Genomic DNA, 25,397 nt, shown 5'->3' with positions numbered 1-25,397 from the left:
TAGTTCATAAGTAAAAAAAAAAGATAAAATGGATTACTATGTTTTTGCTAAAAACACAAACTTTTACATGAAGTGGGAAAAGTGATATTACATCGTAATTTTCTAAGTCACGTGGATATTAAACGTTACATATCCTCCAAGGAACATGAAATTACCTTATTCTGCAAACAAATCTTGCCGAAGTTAAATATATTTTCCGAATCGATGTTATGTATTTTTTATAACTCGCATCTGTCAATGATAGTTGTAAAAGCTTTTCGAAATACATACATATTATGTATTATTTTTTTAAAAAAAGTGTTCGTGTTTTTATAACATGGAATAATCTCATTTGTAATTGTTTCACTTGTGTCATGGCAATGAGTAGAGACATGCAAAATTCGCGGATTCATTTCGCGATAGGCTAGCATCAAAACAACTATACCTTCGTACCGCTTCTGCGATTGGCCCTCATTTTATCCGGGGAACTGTGAGCCAATGGGAAACACTAAACCAAGAAAGTGCCGAATTACGGACAGCCTAGTTGAGACGTCTCACGCGTCAGTAGCCAATGAACAGGTGTCATTTTCGCGAGTATTTAAAGAACTGTGGAGTCTATCCTAGAGGTCAATGAATCCGCGAATTTTGCAGGTCTCTAGCAATGAGTTATCATGCAGGTAGCATATATTTTATTTGGACGTGGTATAAAAAGGCACTATACAAAAAATCGTTACATAATTCCACATTATAAAACATGTATTTATTTCACATGTAATTCATACATTTTGTTTCACACCAATATACAATGTTCATTATGTTATAAAAGACAAATAAATTTAAAAAGAGCACTATAAATTAAACCAACGTGGGCACGAGTTACTTCCAAGAAAGACAAATTTAAAAAAAACTGTACGGTATAATAGACATTTTAAACACAAATATTTTTACATCACAAAAAACTTTTTCAAAACAGTTTGCAGAAAAGTCCAACAATCTTAAAAGTATGTAGATGGCCTTTAGAGAGGTATTTAAGAGAAACAAATGCTTAAATAGAAATAATTTTACAAATCCGATACAGTAAACGACAACAGATTATTTAAACAAGTTTAGTAGAATTACACACAAATTGGTTTTTACCTGTGACGCACAAAAAATGTACATAAGCTTTATATTTTTAACTAGACAGGCATTTATACTATTTGATTTAATGCACACACACTTTTAAAACAACAAAACACAGAATTTAATTCAGCTTACCACTGAAGCAAAATATTTTTATGGTCGCTATTATACATTTATTTCGTTTCTCCTTTTTGTTAGGACTTACCAGACAAGAAGTTTATGCATACCGAACACTCTTTTTATGAAATTCTCTTGTTTCTCATTTAAAAATTTTACAAAATTTCTCAATTGGCTACCAAATGAATTAATTTCCTTCAAACTAAGTAACAGTTACGAACACCTCAGTATTTATTCACCTAAACAAGCAATGTCTTCTATAATTTTAAAGCACCATTGCTCACTTGAGCATTTAACCATTCTGGAAAGCTTAACTCAGCTTTAAAATTTACATTATAGGTAAGACATTTTATTTTTTTACATATCCAAAATAATTACGGTAATGATTCTCTAGGTAGCCACTGAACGTGACCACACGGGCTATACTTTCTTATGCACACGTAGGTGCTGGCATACTAAAAATGAAGGTTCATGAAAATGCTTGGCATGGTTAAACGTTCTAGAAACAATGAGCAAGAATAATTTCCAGTATGAAAGGTGATAGTTTATGAAGCAAAGTGAGCAGGCGACTTAGATTGATAAATCAAACAGGTCACTATAAAAATTAGTTTGAATGATTATCCAAGACCAACATTTTCTTGAAAGTTCTGCAAAAGCTTGAAAAATGTTCACGTTTAATGTAATCAGGGTGTAATATTCGGTTTTGTTTTGGACGATCTTCGTTTTCGCATGCATTTTATCTTATGACTTCTGATAGCCTCTGTTATGTGCGGCGGATCCCGAATTTCCATATTTCTTGTGTGTCTAGGATCAACTAATTCCGGAAGAACGCATTGTGTGTAAAATAAAACGAGTTTTGGCTCCATTTTTTTCTTTCCAGAATGTGTCGTCTCTGAAAATTTCCAATAGGTACTTTTAATTTCTTTTGGCTCGAAGTCCAGATGCCAAACAAGCAAATATCCCTTCTGGTTATGTGAAGTTGACCCTTGACTTGGTAGAAATATTCAGGATCTTTTTTTAAATGAAATGACAGTAGGAATTTCTTCAGAATATTTCAAATACTTTATTTTGCCTTCTCGCATGGCTTCATTTATGTCCATTCCATATGCCGAAGCAGGACACTTTATTTCTACGAGACGACCTTCACCAACAAGGCCATCGGGTGTTGCGGCAAGAAATGTGTGTTCTTGGTCAATAAAAAGACCAGCTTTACTTATATTAATTTTTTCCTGGTCTTCTAGCTGTTTGATGACTATTTCTTCGGACTGCCTGCCATGTTGTACTGCTGGAACATTAAGTATGTCATGAGAGTATATTATGGCTCTTACTAGGTTCTAGCAGGTTGTTGTTGGCTTCAAATAGGTTCAAACGTTTTATTACAAAAATTCTAAATCAGCGATAAATTTTTGTTCTAAATACCTTTCTTTCCTGTTGAACACTGCTCATTTCATACGCCATTTTATTAAGTTTTCAACGATGTTGATGTTTTCTATGATGATGGTGTCAGACACATCCATGGACCAATGAAAAACACCGGCTTCCGTTTCCAGCAGTTGGATTGGTGGCTGAAGTTTGGCGTACGATTTGGTGACTGTCCTGCAAAGATTAAAACAAAATATATTTGTGACATGTCGAGTATCAAAATTCCAAAAGTAACGAAATTTCCTATTTTGGATCTCATATTTGAGTACAATTTTATAGTTGTGTGTTCCGCTCAAAATGTTGATGAATTACTCTTTAAAGGTAGTGAAATATTCAGTTAATTATATAATCCTGCCTATAAACTCTACCACTGTTCGCAAACTAATCAGTAAATGTGGGATATGATGTAAGAGAGTTTTATTGTACACTAATATGACAAGTCTAATTCCAGAATGTAGGTACAGCACGAGATACGGGCATACACATGCATGCACGTACAAACTTGCATACAAACAAGTAACATTCAAAAACAAGAAATGCCTACGTGGAACAATAATAATTTATGTCATCATATATTAACTGAATGTTTTGTTTGCAGGAGAGCCATTTTGTATATCGTCCTTTACTAGAAAGCCTACGAGGCGAAAATTTTTCGCACTCAATATTTTTTATAAGGAAACATGGACAATCACCCAATGACGCACTTGAATATTACAACATACAGCAGTAAGGATTCCTGGCGTTTTTCCAGCCAAGCGGCTACCACAAGTAACACAATAATTTGTTGATAGTCGAACGCATTTGTAAACTGAGACACGCTCAAACAAGGGAAATGAGGTGGGGGATGAAGAAACTGTCTTTTGGAACCGAACACAGTGAGTTATCAATAGCTTGCCTTCCATTCTCGCAATTATTCCCCCACCCTCATAACTTCACCCATACTGATTTATTTAATTATCTTTCGGCTTGTTTTATAATAGCACTAGTATTTTTCACATCACATGGACTTTTCTTGGACTGAATAAATGCCCTATTAGTTCACTTTTTAAAATTACTAATTGAAATTGATAATCGATGACGTATGTATGGTCGTCAAGCCATAATAACTTCCTATGACTTGCATACAACAGCAATACCGAGTATCTAACTTTTCTTTAATCTGTCCGTAACACTAGGCCTATATATATTTTTTTCCAAGAACAAATCCATAGAAGTTCAATTACTGAACTGAAAATTATTTATATGAAAAATTTAAGCCTTTCATTAGACTCTGAACGTAATAAAATGCTAATTCTAAATGTTATCGTTAAATACAGTTCGCAGTTTGTGTAGTATAAAACACTGGCTACTTACTCCTCATCAGGATTCAGAACCATATTTTCATTCCCTGCGTTGCTTGATCCTGGTAAAGAAAAATGAGCCGTCAAGTTAGCTGTTTGGGGATCAGTTATTGTGCTGTTGACTTCCTCTTGAACTGCACCATATTCTTCAACTCTTCGGATTTTTCTTAAAAATTAAATGCATTGTACAAACTAAGTTGTAAAATATGTTTCTTAAAATAGTTTTTAGCCGGTTTTGGAATTCTCCGGTGTTCTTTTACATTGATAAAAGAAAAATTAATATCGGTATCGCTATATCTTACCTTTGTTTCTGGTACTCAATCAGATCCGTTGGTCTTCTTTTCTTGCGTTTCGCACTTAAATAAAGTCGCCCTAACTTACCGATTAATTTGTCTTGCTTTTTTTCCATGCGTACCGACTAACAGATAATTGCGTCTTTTGTATATTATGCGAAAGCTCACAAACAGCATTAACGAACCATTGAACGAATCAGCAGACTTAAAAATCTTTTACAATGTAGTTTGCTACCGAGTGAAGATTCTTTTCAAGCTACTCGCCAAGGAAATCGTCTGTCCCATGATAGTCCAGGAATGATATGAAAAAAACATGGACAAATTGCAAGAAAAGTTTTTTTTACATCAAAATTCGCAGAAAAATTCGTAGAATAACATATCCAAAATCCACCGAAATCCACTTTCTTTTGGTAACTTTTTTCCGGGTTTTGTCCCGGAAAAAACACGAAATAAAATAATAACTCAAAAACTGTGCATGTGACGACAAAACCTGTAGAGGCAAAAATTAAAGAAGATTAACTTTTTCATAACATATCCAAAGTTAAAGAAAATCAGCTTATAAATTCTGCTTCGTTTTCCGGGATTAGTCCCGGAAAAAATATTAAAAATGAAATAAATCGCAAATTGTGCACTTTACAGCATAATGGTTTAGGAAAAAGATAAAGTAAACAATGTTTATCATAATATATGAGAATTTAACACATATCAACATTTAATTGGTTTTTTTTTGTTTTTCAGGAAATGTCCCGGTAAAAAGTTATCGAAAGCAAAAAAAAAAAAAAAAAAAAAAACGGAAATCGTGCACTGTACTTCAAAATAAATCGTGAATTAAATTATGGGCAAAAAATTGCATTATATAATTGACCTTTATCAAATTGTGCTTAAAATTTGTGTACTATTGTCCTGGCTGGTATATGTAGTTACTATTTATACGATTGAATTCCCATTCCCTTGTACTGAGTGATTTTATGTATCCATGTGTTATAACTCTGCAAACAATAAAATATATTTAAATTAAATTAAATATGTCATTGACGGAGGATATTTACTTCATCAGTTACCTTGGCCCCATACTGCAACATACAACGAGATCGCTCAGCTGTACGTGAGTTTCATCTTGAAAAATTATGGATTAGCAACTACTGTATTTGATGGATATGGGAAAACTCACAGTACTAAAGACACAGCACATATGAGAAGAACAAGAGGTAATGCATTACCCGTAGTTGAATTCACAGGAGAAATGCATCTATCACTCCGTAAAGATATGTTTCTTTTGAACGAGCGAAATAAAGTTATAAAGTGTTTAGTGAGAATGCAGCTACTAGTTCCAAATGTGTACAACCAGAACAATTACCTCCAACTAGTGCTTCAGCTCGTTTCCATTTCTTAAGGGTTTTCTATCAGATACAAGAATGGAAGGGAATTAAGATGAATCCAGAAGAATGGGGATGGAGAAAATGTGGCTACCTTCTCTTGCCAATTTCGACAGACAAGCCAACAGTTCCGGAATGCCTTTTTAAGGTAATCAGGTGCACTTGCAAGGAAGATGGTTGCGGTGCATCCAACTGCAGTTCTAGGAAACACGGCATCTCATGTTCTTCGGCTTGTGGAAACTGTCATGGATCAACCTGTAAAAACCGTGAATTACCTCCCGAAGACTGCAATTACTGTGACGGCTTTTAAGGTAGGGTGTTCCTACATATCCATGCAAATTAGCCAGTTTTCCTAACCAAATACACAGATATTTAATGCTGTGACCTTTTAATATACCATTTTGTTCAGAAAAATATAATCTTTTCCAATATAGATACACATTTTCATTTTTCTCATCGAATAACTAGAAATTCGTCAACGAATTGCTTGTTTTTACCATTTTTTAAAATATATTTTGCGTCACGATTTCCAAAATATAAAACTTTATTGGAAAAACTGCATTACTTTTCTCGTCAGATTAATACTCTGGAAGCTGTAGCTATCATAATTCTCGAGAAAATAGGCTAGTAGTGGACGCATGTATAACTGGTTTTAAAAAGGGGTATGTATATACCACTCTTAAACAGGATGATTCTGTTAAATAACATTTCGAGCTTATATGTAGGTTATTTTCCGAATTGTTGGATCAGTTTGTTAACATTAATAGAAATATAAAATCACGTTAGTGTTTGTTTAGGTAACCTGTATTTTAAATCAAAGTACTTATGTATGTTACCTAATGCATGTTTATTCAGTATTGTGTGTTAGAGTGCATCCCAATGTGTGTATATTTTTCTATTTCTTCTCGATACAGGTCACTGGAAATCTTGTGTAAATTTAATTGTATGGTATGTTTTGTGAGAATGGACGTGTCGAATTTTTCTTTCAAACGATAAGCAGTTGAAATGAGTCTGATTTTGTTTTCTGGAATATAATTTTGGTAGATTTCAAAAACGTTTTAACACATCACTAACTGAAAAAAGGAATATAATTTAAGTGACTTTAAATATATATTATGGAAAATGAATATAGTTCGGATCTGACAATTTGACATGGGATACAATGCTTTCTGTTATTTTGCCTACATATTCAATACTTTTTCCGTGGCCGATCACAAAATAAAATCTATTTACCAGATTTCAGTGAATTTAGGATCTGGTATAGGAAATCTTGTGTGCTTCTGTTTGTCCCACCGAAACTTTTTCAATACGATGTTCCGTTTTCGTTTTATTGAATTTTTAAAGATTTTCCAGGACGAGTCACAAAAAAAACTATACATATAAAAATATATACATTTATATATATGAGCAGATTTTGGTGAAATTAAATTATATTTAATACAAAAAAAGTCTTTAATTTTAGTCACGACTTTCTTTGACGTACGATACGTTTTCGATTTGTCCTTTTTTTTCCCAGGAAATTTTCTGGAAAACCAAAAACCTATTTTGTGTTGATTTTTGTTAATTTGTAATATATTATGAAAATCGTTGTGTACTTTAACTTTGTCCTGAAACATTTTGCTGTAAAATGCGCTATTTTCCATTTATTTCAATATTTTAGGTTTTTCCGTGACGAATTCCAGAAAACAAAATAGTAGTTATTAGTGTATTTTTGTAAATTTTTTATATGTTATGGTAAATTTGGCTCTCTTTAATTTTAGTGTTTCTACCTTTCTTCGTAGAACGCACCGTTTTCCAGTTATTAATTTATTCCGCATTTTTCCGGGACAAATCCCGGAAAAACGTTACCAAAATAAAATGGATTTCGGTGGATTTTGGATATGTTATTCTACAAATTTTTCTGCAAATTTTGATATAATAAAACCTTTTCTTGCAATTTGTCCGTAAATCGACCCCTTTTTCTCATAAAATGCCTGGACTATGAATCCTTCAGAGAAACGGTGTTGCTGTGTAGTGGGAGGAGGTTGAAGGGAGGAGGGAGGTTTATCACCGTACAGATCAGCACTTCCCCTACAGCGGGCGACGTTGAGGCGTGTCAGTGTCATCCCCACCCTGCTCGTCTTCCCGGAGCTTGGCGTCAACTTTCACGTCGAGCAGCACAAGGCAGACACTGAAAATGCCAAATTAGCCAGTTTTCCTAACCAAATACACAGATATTTAATGCTGTGACCTTATACTTTTAATATACCATTTTGTTCAGAAAAATATAATCTTTTCCAATATAGATTCAAATTTTCATTTTTCTCATCGAATAACTAGAAATTCGTCAACGAATTGCTTGTTTTTACCATTTTTTTAAATATATTTTGCGTCACGATTTCCAAAATATAAAACTATATTGGAAAAACTGCATTACTTTTCTCGTCAGATTAATAATCTGGAAGCTGTAGCTATCATAATTCTCGAGAAAATAGGCTAGTAGTGGACGCATGTATAACTGGTTTTAAAAAGGGGTATATACCACTCTTAAGGGGCCTCCCTAGTAGCATCAGAAGTTAGCGGAACACTATGTTTTTAAAATAATGATGGGACTTTATTAATCGACACTACGAATCTGAAAATTTTTCACCCACGAGAAGATAATACACGAATTGTCTGTATAATTTCACATTTTTGTTTTTTTCTATCAAAATATGAAATAAAAAATCACCAACTTGTCCAACTTTGGGGCCATTTTATACTGCTTAGGAGAATGACAGAAAAAAAGTGCAAGTCTAGAAAAAAAGATAATTTTTTTCTAAAGAAATTCATGTATTTAAAACATATAGTCATCGCTTTGAATTCCGAGATATCTTTTCCACAATTTCCGCAAATCCTGAAAGTTTTCCACCGTCTCGTGCTGCCGCTCGGCGAAGCCAGCTCGCAGGCCACACAGCTCAGGTAGCCGGGTGGAGGAACACGTGGCCGGAGGGGAGGCAGGCTACCTGTGTGTGCGTGCGTGAGAGGGAGACAACCCACAACCGGCACCGGTAAAAGATAATCCCCTGACCGAAAGAAATTCTCAGAATTGCTTTTAGTGTGCCTCGCCACAGTACCATGTGCTCGACTTACTCTGTGACTATATTCGTGTATCTCTAAAACATTGCTTTTGTTTAAACTACAAATATCCTAAAGCTTACCATACTAGATCATGTATTACGAAATAAAGTTTTGAAACTAATCAATCAACACATTGAAAGTTGTCCTACAAACTATTTATTGGTGACTTTACAGTCTCGCTAGCTAATTCGACAAAATTTATATTTAATTTTTAACATGAAAATACACTTCATTGTTTTTCCTTTTATTTTTAATAAAAATTCAAGAAACAATTATTATACCACCCAATATTTTTTAAAATTATTTTAGTTTTCCAAAATAATTTTACACATCTTACAATGCCGGGGAAAAATTTTATACTGGTATTAACCAAATGGTTAACTATTTACAAAAGTTTTGATACTTAAAAATGTAGGTTTTATATAAAATGTATTTTAAATTAAAAGAAAAATCGTATTTTGAAAACTAAATGTCATTTTGCTATGCTTTATGGTTAGATAGATATCTGATTGCCTGCACTGTTTTAAAAATGTTCATGGGATGATATATAAAAAAATAAAAACTAGGGAAGTTCTATATTAAATAAGCTAGTCAGAATTATGTAAATGTTCCTCCTGGCGCAGGAATCACGAGGAGGATTGAAGATGAGGTCAGTGACCGATCGCTCACATATGTAGTTATGGATGGTACGTTATTAATTACAAAATTCAAAAACCATTTTGAAGTTAAAAAGTATAATTAGTGGCAATATTTAATAAAGATGACGTAAATTTTCAGATAAACTTATTTCTACAGCTCAATTAATTAATAAGGGCAGGAAATAAATTTTTTACAGCAATTATACAAAATTATTAAAAAAATTTAAACCACAATTAATTTATCCAAAAACCAAAATTAAGTAAATATTGCCCACACATTACAACATCCACGAAAGAACCTTGCAAATTATTTTTGTTATATGCATTATTTTGCATTCAAGTTCTTTATTTTTTTATACTTCACCTACTTATAATTGTTACATATTTGGCACATGGTCCGTCACGCCAAATTAAAGGGCCTGAATAAGTAGAACGCGTTTCTGATCAAATTGCACGCCTGTTACTTTACCTGCAACCCGGAGCGGTGTGAAATAAATTATTGTACATTCGTGACGTTGGCAATCAACTTAAATATTTATGAGTTAAAACCAAACATAACTATAACGGATAATCAAAGAAATTTTGAAATTTTGAAAGCTTGTTCTGTTTTTATATAGTACACAAAGCAGTTAAACCATAAATTATTTGTTGTTGAAAAAAAATAATCCTTAACCTTTCATGCTTTTTTTCATTTATTTTTATTACCAGATATTTCCGTTTAAGTAATACTTATATATATATCAATATAGCAATCTAGAAAAAAAATTAAGGTAGCCTTATTCTAAATATGTTATGATAGACGTTAGTTAACAAAGAATATAAATTCGCTTTACAACCACAGCTTGTACACAAGTAAAAAAAAACATGGTTCTACTTACAGGCCGTATTGAACGTAGGGTAGGTTTATGACAAATACAACAGCAATAAACATATGGCTGAGTCTGCTTTCATGTACACTTTTTTTTTTAAGTTATCACTTTTAAAGCGGGTAAAGGGTACCTATCAAGTAGCTTAGCATTACCCAAAGTGAATGTCGTGCTCCAGAAAATGTTCGAACTATGTAATATTTGTATCACTGTTGCGTTACAGACCTGTAACTTTTTTCAGTGCGCGATGTCACTCTCATGTAAAAATATGTCATGTTTAGCGCAAACGTGTTCGAATGAATCCACATCGAGCTGCCAAAGAATACGTATCGATGTCGGCAACATACATAAGTATACAAACCAACGTTTACAAGTGTATTCATACGTAAGTATAAAACTGGCGGCGGGCCATGATGCAGTTGGTTCTTCGCGTACAGTCCACTGACGGGATAAGAAGCGTCAAAGATCTTATATGGCTATTCTGTAAACTTGTATGTCATTTCACTGCCTGCTTTAGACAAACAACATCCATTACTTTTAGCTTTGGCTTGAAAAGAATTACTCCGGCCGGCTTTCTTATATTACTTATTTCAGCTCCTCGTGCGACCAGTGTGTATACCTAATTTGTCCGCGGCCTTACCTTTGGGTGAAAGTTATTTGTAAGGGAAGTTGTATCGGTAATGTTCATCATGTATTACATAACAATTCGACTTAGATACGCACATGTGTTTTTAAAATATATGTTTAATAACTTGCAATACAAAGTATGTGTTGAATTTCATGTATTGAATTTTTTTTTACATTATGTACGAACATAATAATCACAATATTTCATGAGAAATTTTTAAAACATTTTACAAAGTAATCTCTAATTACTTCCACACCTCACGGTTAACCTTACTAGTAGTATAGGAATGGGGCTTCTGGCACAGGCTTCAGGCTGTGGTGCCTGTGGTGACACCCGCCATCTTGGATTGTGACGTCACGGCGGCCATCTTGGATGACCTTGACCTTGACCTTTGACCTTGACCTTTAATTTGATCCTCAAAAATCGCCAAAATCCGCCAAAATTGGGCAAAATTTGCCCAAAATTCCTCAAAATTCGCCAAAATTTCCATTTTTGTGAAAAAAAATTCCGCCAAAAAATCTCAAAAAATTCCACAAATTAAAAATTTCTCTTTTCGAGGGAAAAATTTCCCGTTTCGAGGGAAAAATTCCCGTTTTTAGTCCTTAAAAATCCCAGCGGCTGAAAATTCCTAAAACTGGCTTAAGCATCCTTAACTCAAGCCTCAGTTAAGCCATTTATAGGATTATGACGTCACCGTTGCATTTTCCGTTACGCCCGCCATCTTTAACTTTTTTATTTATTATTCGATTTTAATGAAATTTTTTTAAAAATTATAAAAAAATTAAATTAATAAAATTTTAATATATTTTTTTTTAAAAATTGTACTTTTTAGACACGGAGTTCAGAGTCCTCGGTTCGAACCCGACGAGGGCAAAAAAAATTAAAAATGGCGACCGATCCTTCCTCACAGTGGCTGCAGGCAGACTGACTCCCAACACTTTTTTTTTTCAAAGCATATATAACGTCACCTAGTATGACGACATGTCCGCCATCTTGTCTTCATTGCTGGAGACCACCATCTTGTTTTCATCGGCGAGAGTGCGCTGATGCCATGTTAGTTTAATTCGTACCCGCCAGAGTGCAGTAATCATTTATTATTGCTGTGACACCCACCATCTTGAAATTTGGACGCCATCTTGGAATTTTGTAATTATTTAGCTAGAAATTCGGGAAAAATTCCAAAATTCATTAAATAAATCACTCATTAATTTACATATTGATTCGATCGATTCCTGTCCTTGGTTTGATACCCGATCGATGCAATAATGTTTAATTTTATGTAAAAAAAAAAATAATTTCAATAAACCACGTTCAACATTATTAAAGAGACTTTAAATCATCTACTACCATCATCCTATCAGACATCAAGACCACCATATTGTAAATTCGTAATTTTAATGCTAGAGATTCGGATAAAGTTCAAAATTCATTAAATAAATTTGTAATCTAAATGATGATTGATTAGATCGACTTAGGTCCTTGGTTCGATCCCTGGCCGATACAAAACAACTTTAATTTAAAAAAATACTAAAAAAGTGTTAGGTTTGAGAAAATAAAAACACCACAAGTTCTTTTAAAAAAATTTTATTACATAAATTCAATACACTACTACAAGTACAAAAAAAAAACACTGACAAATTACTAAAGCCTTTTGGATTCCTCGATTCAAACAGTCTTCTTATTGTACGGACTAAGCCTTTTACATGACTTTAAATGTCTATCCGATCCGGTCATCAACGCAGCCAGAGACGGACTGAAGTTCATATCACTTATATAGTCTCATTAGCCGGTACAACACATGACTCAAATCAATAACCATGTTCATTATACGTCTCGGAGCATTTTTTATAATGACGATGTAAGCTATCGAGACGTGAAATTAGTTTATTGCACTTATTGCACTGAAATTGTATTCTTTGAACATTATAAGAACAACCGCTTCTTTCATGTCTGCGAGCATTTGAGGTGATAGTAAATGATACACCACAGTATTTGCACTGATGCGAAGTACGCTCTTCATTTATTGAAGTATTCAATGCTGATGAAACTTCAGCTAATGGTGGAACAGTACATATCGAAGTCTCCTCCAGTGTTGTCAGAGACGTTGCCAACGGGATCTGCTCCAACATCGTCGGCGCCGACGTCATGGTTCCCGTAGTCGATGGTACATCCTCCATCGAGTACGACGTTAAAGTCGGCAAAGATGCCATCGAAGTCTCAAGAACAAGCAATTACACGTCTTATGCACCAGAAGAAACAAACTAGATGATCCGTACACCGTCGACGTCAGTAACAAAACTGAGCGTCCTGCTGTCTAGGACTCGCTTATATACATGCACCGTATGGAATAATACGATAGTCAAACCAAGAACATTTTACTAAAATACTAGAGTCAAAACAACATTAAAAAAATAGAAGCACCATCAAAAAAAAAGGAAGCACACTTGGAAGCACCTTCAAAAAAGGAAAAAAAAAAAAAAATTGGAAGCACCATCAAAAAAAAAGGAAGCACACTTGGAAGCACCTTCAAAAAAGGAAAAAAAAATTGGAAGCACCGACTACGAAAAGGCAGCACATTTGGCAGCACCGACAACGAAAAGGCAGCACATTTGGAAGCACCGACAACGCAAAGGCAGCACATTTGGAAGCACCGACTACGAAAAAGCAGCACATTTGGAAGCACCGCCTACGAAAAGGCAGCACATTTGGAAGCACCGACAACGAAAAGGCAGCACATTTGGAAGCACCGACAACGAAAAGGCAGCACATTTGGAAGCACCGACTACGAAAAGGCAGCACATTTGGAAGCACCGACAACGAAAAGGCAGCACATTTGGCAGCACCGACAACGAAAAGGCAGCACATTTGGCAGCACCGACAACGAAAAGGCAGCACATTTGGCAGCACCGACAACGAAAAGGCAGCACATTTGGAAGCACCGACAACGAAAAGGCAGCACAGTTGGAAGCACCGACAACGCAAAGGCAGCACATTTGGAAGCACCGACTACGAAAAGGCAGCACATTTGGAAGCACCGCCTACGAAAAGGCAGCACATTTGGAAGCTCCGACAACGAAAAGGCAGCACATTTGGAAGCACCGACAACGAAAAGGCAGCACATTTGGAAGCACCGACTACGAAAAGGCAGCACATTTGGAAGCACCGACAACGAAAAGGCAGCACATTTGGAAGCACCGACAACGAAAAGGCAGCACATTTGGAAGCACCATCATCGAAAAGGCAGCACATTTGGAAGCACCGACAACGAAAAAGCAGCACATTTGGAAGCACCGACAACGAAAAGGCAGCACATTTGGAAGCACCATCATCGAAAAGGCAGCACATTTGGAAGCTCCATCAACAAAAAAAAAAAAAGGCAACAAGGAAGCACAAGTTACGAGATCTAAGTCTTAGAAATCAGAATACAAGAAATAAAAACATTAAATTCTTATAATTTAAATTGATTATTTTATTGCTTTACATTATACAAATGCAAGTAAAACAAGCCATTATTGTATGTAGCCAGCATTCCTCAGTTCCTTGAGTATGAAGGATATTTCTTTGATGCACGAATATTTTCCTGCACAAAGCGAACCATGTAGAAGTCTTAGCCGGTCAACCAATATGTTTGGATCTTTCCATGATGTGTAATCAATCTCTTCTACCACCATCTTCCTTGCACCTTTATAAATATTATGATCTCTGGTGTCTTCCATTTTACCACCAACCTCAGGGTAACTTTCATGTTTGAGACGGTGATCATCACAAGCTTGATCAGATTTATTTAATATATCACGTCGTTTCCACCGTTTCGGTCTCAGGACACCGCCACATTCTTCGATCTTGGCAGCTTTAGGTGCTTCATCATAATCTATGTCTTTGTCATCAGCATCAGAGTCACTGTAACAATCACAGTAGAAGGAATCGTCTTCACCCAATTTTCCGTAATATTTCGATGTTGATGATGTTGAAGCGTCTTCATCGTCTTCATGCTTCCTTTTTAGGAGTCCATCATTTTTACAAAGTAGGAAAGATCTACTTGAATTCGGCTGGAATATATTCTCACTTTTCACGTTAAGGATTCTTCCATTGTCTTCATTCTTCCGTAAATCATCAACCTCCTTCAATTTAAGTTCTTTGTCGAGATCGGAAGAGCCAAGAAAATTATTGTGGTAATGCAGATCACTCTTCCTTAGGATGGTAGATTCATCGTTGTCCTCTAGCTTGTACGCAGGCTTGGCGCTACAAGTTCTTCCATGTCTTTTTAGGCTCTCTCTCCGCGTAAACGACTTGCTACATCGAACACAACTTATCATATTGCGCAGTGGATTTTTAACACAGTCATTCTTCTCGTGTTGTCTTTTATTCTTTCTCAAGATAAAATCTTTACTGCAAAACTTACACCTATGTTCTTTCGATACAGCGTCAGATCCCAAATCAGAATTCATATTAGTTACTGAGACTAATGCCAGATACCAATTGAGTGTTTTAAATTAGATTCAATACTTAAATAGAAATTTTTTCATATTTCATCAGCGAGAATTAATATATCTCCTGCAATAGTACTTTATGCATGTAGTTCTGCTTTTCAACAACAGATGTCGCCACATGTTGCTTGCAGGTAAATAATATTTAGTTATTTTATGCGGGATGCGGGATGCTCACTAACGATCGCAAAAGAAGGATGGCTTCGCTAGACTCCAAGGAAAAGGAAGTTCGTCTTGCATGTTGGTGCTCCACAGATGTCTCATGGCATAATATTAATTTGACTGAGTAATGATATGTGTTAATTCCACCTTATAAAAATATTACAAGTTTTGATTTAGTAGCAGAAATTATCGAATTAAATGTAACTCCAAATAAAATGACATGTCTCATTAGACAAAAAAAAAAAATCCATGCAGAGAGCGGTTTCTCAGAATAGTCAGAAACACTTGAAGAAACCACAGGAATGATTGCAAGAACACGAGAAAACCATCTAAATATTGACAAGTATATTCAGGAGCACACGGAGATAACCACCATAATATTGACAAGAATAATCGGAAGCACACGGAGAAAACCGCCACAAGTTTTCTTTGTTATCATAAAATTACAGAAAAAAATCAAAAATAAAAAAAAACACAACAAATTCAAAAACTGATTCTGGCTTGGACTAGAACTCTATCTTTGCTCAACAATGAGAAGTTCACAAGCTAGCATAATCAGTTTTTGAATTTGTTGTGTTTTTTTTTATTTTTGATTTTTTTCTGTAATTTTATGATAACAAAGAAAACTTGTGGCGGTTTTCTCCGTGTGCTTCCGATTATTCTTGTCAATATTATGGTGGTTATCTCCGTGTGCTCCTGAATATTTTTGTCAATATTTAGATGGTTTTCTCGTGTTCTTGCAATCATTCCTGTGGTTTCTTCAAGTGTTTCTGACTATTCTGAGAAACCGCTCTCTGCATGGATTTTTTTTTTTGTCTAATGAGACATGTCATTTTATTTGGAGTTACATTTAATTCGATAATTTCTGCTACTAAATCAAAACTTGTAATATTATTATAAGGTGGAATTAACACATATCATTACTCAGTCAAATTAATATTATGCCATGAGACATCTGTGGAGCACCAACATGCAAGACGAACTTCCTTTTCCTTGGAGTCTAGCGAAGCCATCCTTCTTTTGCGATCGTTAGTGAGCATCCCGCATCCCGCATAAAATAACTAAATATTATTTACCTGCAAGCAACATGTGGCGACATCTGTTGTTGAAAAGCAGAACTACATGCATAAAGTACTTTTGCATGAGATATATTAATTCTCGCTGATGAAATATGAAAAAATTTCTATTTAAGTATTGAATCTAATTTAAAACACTCAATTGGTATATGGCATTAGTCTCAGTAACTAATATGAATTCTGATTTGGGATCTGACGCTGTATCGAAAGAACATAGGTGTAAGTTTTGCAGTAAAGATTTTATCTTGAGAAAGAATAAAAGACAACACGAGAAGAATGACTGTGTTAAAAATCCACTGCGCAATATGATAAGTTGTGTTCGATGTAGCAAGTCGTTTACGCGGAAAGAGAGCCTAAAAAGACATGGAAGAACTTGTAGCGCCAAGCCTGCGTACAAGCTAGAGGACAACGATGAATCTACCATCCTAAGGAAGAGTGATCTGTATTACCACAATAATTTTCTTGGCTCTTCCGATCTCGACAAAGAACTTAAATTGAAGGAGGTTGATGATTTACGGAAGAATGAAGACAATGGAAGAATCCTTAACGTGAAAAGTGAGAATATATTCCAGCCGAATTCAAGTAGATCTTTCCTACTTTGTAAAAATGATGGACTCCTAAAAAGGAAGCATGAAGACGATGAAGACGCTTCAACATCATCAACATCGAAATATTACGGAAAATTGGGTGAAGACGATTCCTTCTACGGTGATTGTTACAGTGACTCTGAGGCTGATGACAAAGACATAGACTATGATGAAGCACCTAAAGCTGCCAAGATCGAAGAATGTGGCGGTGTCCTGAGACCGAAACGGTGGAAACGACGTGATATATTAAATAAATCTGATCAAGCTTGTGATGATCACCGTCTCAAACATGAAAGTTACCCTGAGGTTGGTGGTAAAATGGAAGACACCAGAGATCATAATATTTATAAAGGTGCAAGGAAGATGGTGGTAGAAGAGATTGATTACACATCATGGAAAGATCCAAACATATTGGTTGACCGGCTAAGACTTCTACATGGTTCGCTTTGTGCAGGAAACTATTCGTGCATCAAAGAAATATCCTTCATACTCAAGGAACTGAGGAATGCTGGCTACATACAATAATGGCTTGTTTTACTTGCATTTGTATAATGTAAAGCAATAAAATAATCAATTTAAATTATAAGAATTTAATGTTTTTATTTCTTGTATTCTGATTTCTAAGACTTAGATCTCGTAACTTGTGCTTCCTTGTTGCCCTTTTTTTTTTTGTTGATGGAGCTTCCAAATGTGCTGCCTTTTCGATGATGGTGCTTCCAAATGTGCTGCCTTTTCGTTGTCGGTGCTTCCAAATGTGCTGCCTTTTCGTTGTCGGTGCTTCCAAATGTGCTGCCTTTTCGATGATGGTGCTTCCAAATGTGCTGCCTTTTCGTTGTCGGTGCTTCCAAATGTGCTGCCTTTTCGTTGTCGGTGCTTCCAAATGTGCTGCCTTTTCGTAGTCGGTGCTTCCAAATGTGCTGCCTTTTCGTTGTCGGTGCTGCCAAATGTGCTGCCTTTTCGTAGTCGGTGCTTCCAATTTTTTTTCCTTTTTTGAAGGTGCTTCCAAGTGTGCTTCCTTTTTTTTTGATGGTGCTTCCAATTTTTTTTTTTTTTCCTTTTTTGAAGGTGCTTCCAAGTGTGCTTCCTTTTTTTTTGATGGTGCTTCTATTTTTTTAATGTTGTTTTGACTCTAGTATTTTAGTAAAATGTTCTTGGTTTGACTATCGTATTATTCCATACGGTGCATGTATATAAGCGAGTCCTAGACAGCAGGACGCTCAGTTTTGTTACTGACGTCGACGGTGTACGGATCATCTAGTTTGTTTCTTCTGGTGCATAAGACGTGTAATTGCTTGTTCTTGAGACTTCGATGGCATCTTTGCCGACTTTAACGTCGTACTCGATGGAGGATGTACCATCGACTACGGGAACCATGACGTCGGCGCCGACGATGTTGGAGCAGATCCCGTTGGCAACGTCTCTGACAACACTGGAGGAGACTTCGATATGTACTGTTCCACCATTAGCTGAAGTTTCATCAGCATTGAATACTTCAATAAATGAAGAGCGTACTTCGCATCAGTGCAAATACTGTGGTGTATCATTTACTATCACCTCAAATGCTCGCAGACATGAAAGAAGCGGTTGTTCTTATAATGTTCAAAGAATACAATTTCAGTGCAATAAGTGCAATAAACTAATTTCACGTCTCGATAGCTTACATCGTCATTATAAAAAATGCTCCGAGACGTATAATGAACATGGTTATTGATTTGAGTCATGTGTTGTACCGGCTAATGAGACTATATAAGTGATATGAACTTCAGTCCGTCTCTGGCTGCGTTGATGACCGGATCGGATAGACATTTAAAGTCATGTAAAAGGCTTAGTCCGTACAATAAGAAGACTGTTTGAATCGAGGAATCCAAAAGGCTTTAGTAATTTGTCAGTGTTTTTTTTTTTGTACTTGTAGTAGTGTATTGAATTTATGTAATAAAATTTTTTTAAAAGAACTTGTGGTGTTTTTATTTTCTCAAACCTAACACTTTTTTAGTATTTTTTTAAATTAAAGTTGTTTTGTATCGGCCAGGGATCGAACCAAGGACCTAAGTCGATCTAATCAATCATCATTTAGATTACAAATTTATTTAATGAATTTTGAACTTTATCCGAATCTCTAGCATTAAAATTACGAATTTACAATATGGTGGTCTTGATGTCTGATAGGATGATGGTAGTAGATGATTTAAAGTCTCTTTAATAATGTTGAACGTGGTTTATTGAAATTATTATTTTTTTTACATAAAATTAAACATTATTGCATCGATCGGGTATCAAACCAAGGACAGGAATCGATCGAATCAATATGTAAATTAATGAGTGATTTATTTAATGAATTTTGGAATTTTTCCCGAATTTCTAACTAAATAATTACAAAATTCCAAGATGGCGTCCAAATTTCAAGATGGTGGGTGTCACAGCAATAATAAATGATTACTGCACTCTGGCGGGTGCGAATTAAACTAACATGGCATCAGCGCACTCTCGCCGATGAAAACAAGATGGTGGTCTCCAGCAATGAAGACAAGATGGCGGACATGACGTCATACTAGGTGACGTTATATATGCTTTGAAAAAAAAAAGTGTTGGGAGTCAGTCTGCCTGCAGCCACTGTGAGGAAGGATCGGTCGCCATTTTTAATTTTTTTTGCCCTCGTCGGGTTCGAACCGAGGACTCTGAACTCCGTGTCTAAAAAGTACAATTTTTAAAAAAAAATATATTAAAATTTTATTAATTTAATTTTTTTATAATTTTTAAAAAAATTTCATTAAAATCGAATAATAAATAAAAAAGTTAAAGATGGCGGGCGTAACGGAAAATGCAACGGTGACGTCATAATCCTATAAATGGCTTAACTGAGGCTTGAGTTAAGGATGCTTAAGCCAGTTTTAGGAATTTTCAGCCGCTGGGATTTTTAAGGACTAAAAACGGGAATTTTTCCCTCGAAACGGGAAATTTTTCCCTCGAAAAGAGAAATTTTTAATTTGTGGAATTTTTTGAGATTTTTTGGCGGAATTTTTTTTCACAAAAATGGAAATTTTGGCGAATTTTGAGGAATTTTGGGCAAATTTTGCCCAATTTTGGCGGATTTTGGCGATTTTTGAGGATCAAATTAAAGGTCAAGGTCAAAGGTCAAGGTCAAGGTCATCCAAGATGGCCGCCGTGACGTCACAATCCAAGATGGCGGGTGTCACCACAGGCACCACAGCCTGAAGCCTGTGCCAGAAGCCCCATTCCTATACTACTCTTACTATTTTATTTCATGTTTCAGTTGATTTAAACTGTTTGGAATCATAATATGACGGACAATGAAGAATATTAGTTTCAGTAAATTTTATGAGAGGATTTACTTATTACATTAAATATACCTCAATTTTTACCTCAAAGGAAAATAGTTGCATATAATTAAATGATAAATATTTGTTTCCCATTAATATAGTTTATGAACATAACTTATTGTGATAATACCTATTAGTTAAATTGTGTTTTTGCAATGCTCTCCTATTGCAGTAAAATTCTTGGGCAAATTGAATAGCATATAGTCGATCTTTAACATAAGCTTTAGAATACATAAACGTAATAAATTATGTTCTCGTGATTTTAACAATTAAATATTTCTTCGCATGAAAAAATTAATTAACTAAAAAAATATTTCAGTAATTTATACTTAAGGACTAAAAATTTTTATTTTTATAATATAATAATATTGTATGTATGTATACTTTTCTGAAAAAAGTAGATTCAAGAAAACAAATTTTCTTTTTTTTTTAATTTTGTTCTTGAACTTACTTGACAAGCGATATTGAACTTCAACTTTATACTTTCGGTATAGTACTTTTCGATTTATTTTCTCCAAACGGGAATTAAAAGTAAAGAATAAATAACATTTTCCTCTATAATTATTGCAGCCGTATACTGAAAAGTTTAACTTTCCTTTATTTGCATGACGCGGAGCTCCTAACTACACAAAATTTTTGTTATTTATTTTGAACGTTGTATTTATGTTTCCTTACAAACTTAAATGAACCTCTTAACATTTAATTTCATCAAAAGTTATACAATATAAGTATCAAGTTAAAATATTTTTAAGTGTAGTTGTGGCTATTTTGTTGTTGAAAATGACACTCTTAAGTTTGAATGAAAGTGAGATATGATAAAATTATATTTGTAGTTAAAAACAGATAATTCATTTCAAATTCAATCTTTTGTTACATGCATATTTCCAAATAAATTTGACAATATATTAAATTCTATGCATTTGAATCTATTCGTATATTCTGCAGCATTAATTCCTATAAGCAAATACTTATTACGTACAATGTACTTTTAGTCCTGTCGTATAGTTATGCAAAAAATTGTATCAAAAGTATTGTTTCTTCTATGCGGTTATGTTTTAAAAAGAAAAAAAAGTAATTTAATTTATTTTTAAATTCGGTTGTCAGTAAGAACACGTATTTAGTGTAATACGACATATATTATTCTGTTTATTAAAACATTACTATCGATAACTCCATTTTAGATTTATCTGTCTATGTTATATTTCAAATTGATTCTTTTTCTTCGGCTTATGACAGCAGCAAATTTTGTTTTATCGCATATGTAATGTTTTTATGTTTTGCATATTATAATTAATGAGTTAGTATTGTTGGCGGGTGAGGCTTTTTCACAAATGGACGCGTTCTTGGCGGCTAGCAGGTAGGACGCGTGTATTACGCAGGCTGGATAGGGAAGTACGACTGCGGGCGAGCTCCATGATAGAAGCAACGGGAGTAGTATCACTCGGCTATTTGTATAGGTTGGGATAGCTGTGCGAATCACGGGACTATGGTGAGGAAAAAGGTCCCAAGCTCGACATCCCGACGATGAGACCGTTTACGAACTGTCGATTGATCATCAGGAAAGTTAACAACTTCTTCAGAAACTTGAGTCCCTCTTTCAAAATTCAGTTTAATACCTGGAGATGACTATATTCGGTGTTCTACCAAGCGAAGCATACTCTTAATTCATTACTAGTTGATGTTTAATATTTTGACGCAAAATAAAATTGTAAATCAGCTTACTTTGCTCATGCCAGGTTTTACAAGTTTTGTCAAAGTTAATTAAATGAATAAAAATTGTGTCCCTTTGTTACTGGCTACCCGCAAGAAATTATCATGGTGAATAATAATAATTTTAAGTCGACATGTAATATTTTGATTTTTATGGGATTGTGTTTTGGTAATGGTGTGTGTAACTGTCTTGTGTATTTTATTACATTCACTTCACGTAACGAATTGTCTGAACGTAATGTTATTGTTTGTTTGTTTTAATATTTCGTTTTATTGAACAAAGATACATAGTTTGCCACTTCGAGCGACTACAGAAATGACAATACAATTAGTTTACAGTGTTCCAAACATTTTAGTTTCCTCTACTGTACATGGGGGGAATATTTTTTATGTTATGTTTACTGAAACCATTTTACGCGCTAAGTGAGATGTTGCGATTGAGTAGAAGGGAAAATTTGTCATAAAACCCTGCGTAATGTTATGAATTCCATTAATTCGTTTACTCTGTGATCCGGAGGGTCTAATGTTAAGACTGAATACATGTGCACTTCCTCTATGTAGAGTGGCTTCATTGAGATGAAAGCAAAGCTCACGTTGATGAAATACTTATTAATTAAAAAATTAAAATGTTGTTTTATGCTTCAATTTCTGTTAGTGTCGTACACAGATTAAAAATGTAATGCAGAGTTCCTCAGTTTTATGTATACTGAAATTTGCTCATGTGTAGAGTAGTTATAAAAAGCATAAAAAACATATATGACGAATTGTTTTGTATTATTTCCATTAGGCGTGACCATGAAAATAGATAAGATTTTATCATTATGTGAAATCTACATTTTAAATGTTGGCGTTTAAATATTTATGAAAGCGTGTGATCTTAAAGCACTATTTATCTATTAAGGAAGTAGGTAGTTTCTTTGATTTTAGAAGGGTTTTTTAAACAAACAACTAAATTAATTCAAAAATTTGAACTACTGCAAGCAAAAAATACTTTATTCCATTTTTATTTTAAAATTAGCCATTGTATTCTACCTTGCTTACACTCTATTATCGAAAAATAAATTTTTTTGACAGAGATGAATACCGTAAATTAATACACAAAACATACATGTTTTCGTATGATACAATAATAGCTAGTGACAGTGACGAAACCAAAATTATTTTGATAGTTTGTATAGAAAATCCCCAACAGTAGTGGTGGTATATTTAGGGATCTATTTGTAGATGGGTAAGTACTATTCCACAATAAAAAGGAGTTATCGTCAATTATCAAAGCAGCCATATTTTGTATCTTCTTTGACAGCCTAAATACAGCACCAAATGACGTACTTGGCTAAGAATTAATTCCAGCTGCATGCGTAGATTCCGGGAGGAGGGGAGAATCTCAGGGCGGCCCGAACCTTCCTGAAATAAAAAAGTCCGTCTGAGGGGGCCCCGCTTGCATTTGCAAAATCTTCACGTTATCCCGTGGGCCTCATGGGAATCCTACAAATTTTCGCCCGTGATTCCAGCTATACACTTCACTGACACCTTGAGCACAACAGTCAGTGCACACTGAGTTCTTCCATACCACCCGCACTTGTCTTCGATAAAATCTGAACTCAGGTGGATTCAGCGTGACTGACTAAGCCTGCAGTCTGAATCCACCTGTAGGCCGCTGTTGCAACAGCTAAGAAATTTACACTGCTCGTAGTGAACAGTCTGTATGTAACTCGAAACGTGATTCCAGTTCATTCGTGTATACTTATTCATCATATTATGCAACGTTAAAGTCATTAAAAAAATATGCAAAAATAAAATAAAATGCTAAACGTGTAATAAGAGCCAGAAAATAATAATATGCAGTAATATTTAGTGTAACTAAATACGAAGTGAACCCTAGAATACAAAGTTGACGATGTGTCGTTGGTGGGAACACTTGTTTGTTCCTGACATTTTTTTTCTTTACAGAATTTAAAAGTAAGTTTGACATGCACTTTTTATTCAGGAAGTAAGTTAAAAATTTATTTGTCGTTATTGCGATTTAAAAAGTTGATTTGTGTCTAAGATTAAAAATAATTAATATTATTTTCATCATTTTATTCCCAGTTTTATTACTAAATTATTAGTAGGACGTGATTTCTCGTCGCGGTGCGGAATACTTTTATGAATGAAAGCATAACTGTTCGTGCAAAACCATTCATCACACAAATGTCAGTTCGAAAGTATAATGTTGGAAATTTTTTTAATGATATAATTTTTGCATTTTTTCCCCCCTGAAAACACAAGCTAACACATCGATTGTTGGTGACAGCATTTTTTGTAATGTATGTAAATCTCTTAATTATGTAGAACGTTAATTAAAATAAAAATACATGTTTTAAACAGAATTGACGATTGTTTGCATTTCATGGATATGGACTGGATCGCAACACTAATTTAATGTTTCAAGTTAATAAACACTGTCAGGAAGCAAGCAAGGCAATATGAGAACATTATCTTTTGGTTGAATGTAGCGAAAGGGAAAAGCAGTCACCTTTCTTGCCACGATCTTGTTCGCAGATAACGCAGGTATAAGTAGTAAATGACTCCACACAATGACAACCCTCCCATTTTTCCGCCCCCCTCGCTGAAACGCCCTCTCTCCCCTCCACCCCGGCGCAGGCGACAGGCTCAGGTATATCGCCCCGCCCAACCACTGGCAGTAGCACGTGGCCAGTGGCCCACCGCGCTAAACATTTTTACTAGGGAGGCCCCTTAAAACTGTTGGCCGCGGTGCTGGAGATCGCGGAGGGAAAAATGTATCTTTATTTTGAACACAGGAAAACTCTTTGCTCTGAGGCACTTGCTTTAAGCGTGTATGCTGCGCTATGACTCATGGTGGACAGCACTTTGAAAACTGTCATGATATCAGCTTTTCTTACCTTACCCATTGCCCCTACGGCCCTTGCAGAGTATTGGCCAAGTTTCGTAAACATGCTTGTTTTTCTGAGACAGAGACGTTTTTTCCACGCCAACCTCCTTTTGGGAAGAATATCCCTCCCTCGCTATTCTTAATGCTTCCCAAACCTCTACCGAGGTGCTTTACTCAGTCTCCATCTGGGACAAGAGATTTTCGTCAGACACAGCTCGTAGGAAGGTGCACAGGAAAAAAAATATTCTGAACTTTTACAAAAGT

The 25,397-nt window shown here is 35.0% G+C and overlaps 1 protein-coding gene across 1 annotated transcript in view; it reads right to left on the bottom strand.

Annotated features, from left to right (window-relative positions):
- The window catches only part of LOC134541863 (uncharacterized), a 65,603-nt gene extending 40,451 nt beyond the window's left edge, over positions 1-25,152 (bottom strand). The window contains exon 1 of the mRNA XM_063385563.1: positions 25,144-25,152. Within this exon, the coding sequence (XP_063241633.1) occupies positions 25,144-25,152 (9 nt within the window). The remainder of the gene's footprint in view (positions 1-25,143) is intronic.
- Between the last annotated feature and the right edge of the window lie 245 nt (positions 25,153-25,397).

Source organism: Bacillus rossius (assembly GCF_032445375.1).
Source record: "Bacillus rossius redtenbacheri isolate Brsri chromosome 4 unlocalized genomic scaffold, Brsri_v3 Brsri_v3_scf4_2, whole genome shotgun sequence".
Classification (NCBI taxonomy): Eukaryota; Metazoa; Arthropoda; class Insecta; order Phasmatodea; family Bacillidae; genus Bacillus; species Bacillus rossius.
The sequence above is the reverse complement of the archived record's forward strand: the minus strand, read 5'-3'. Positions and strand labels throughout refer to the sequence as shown.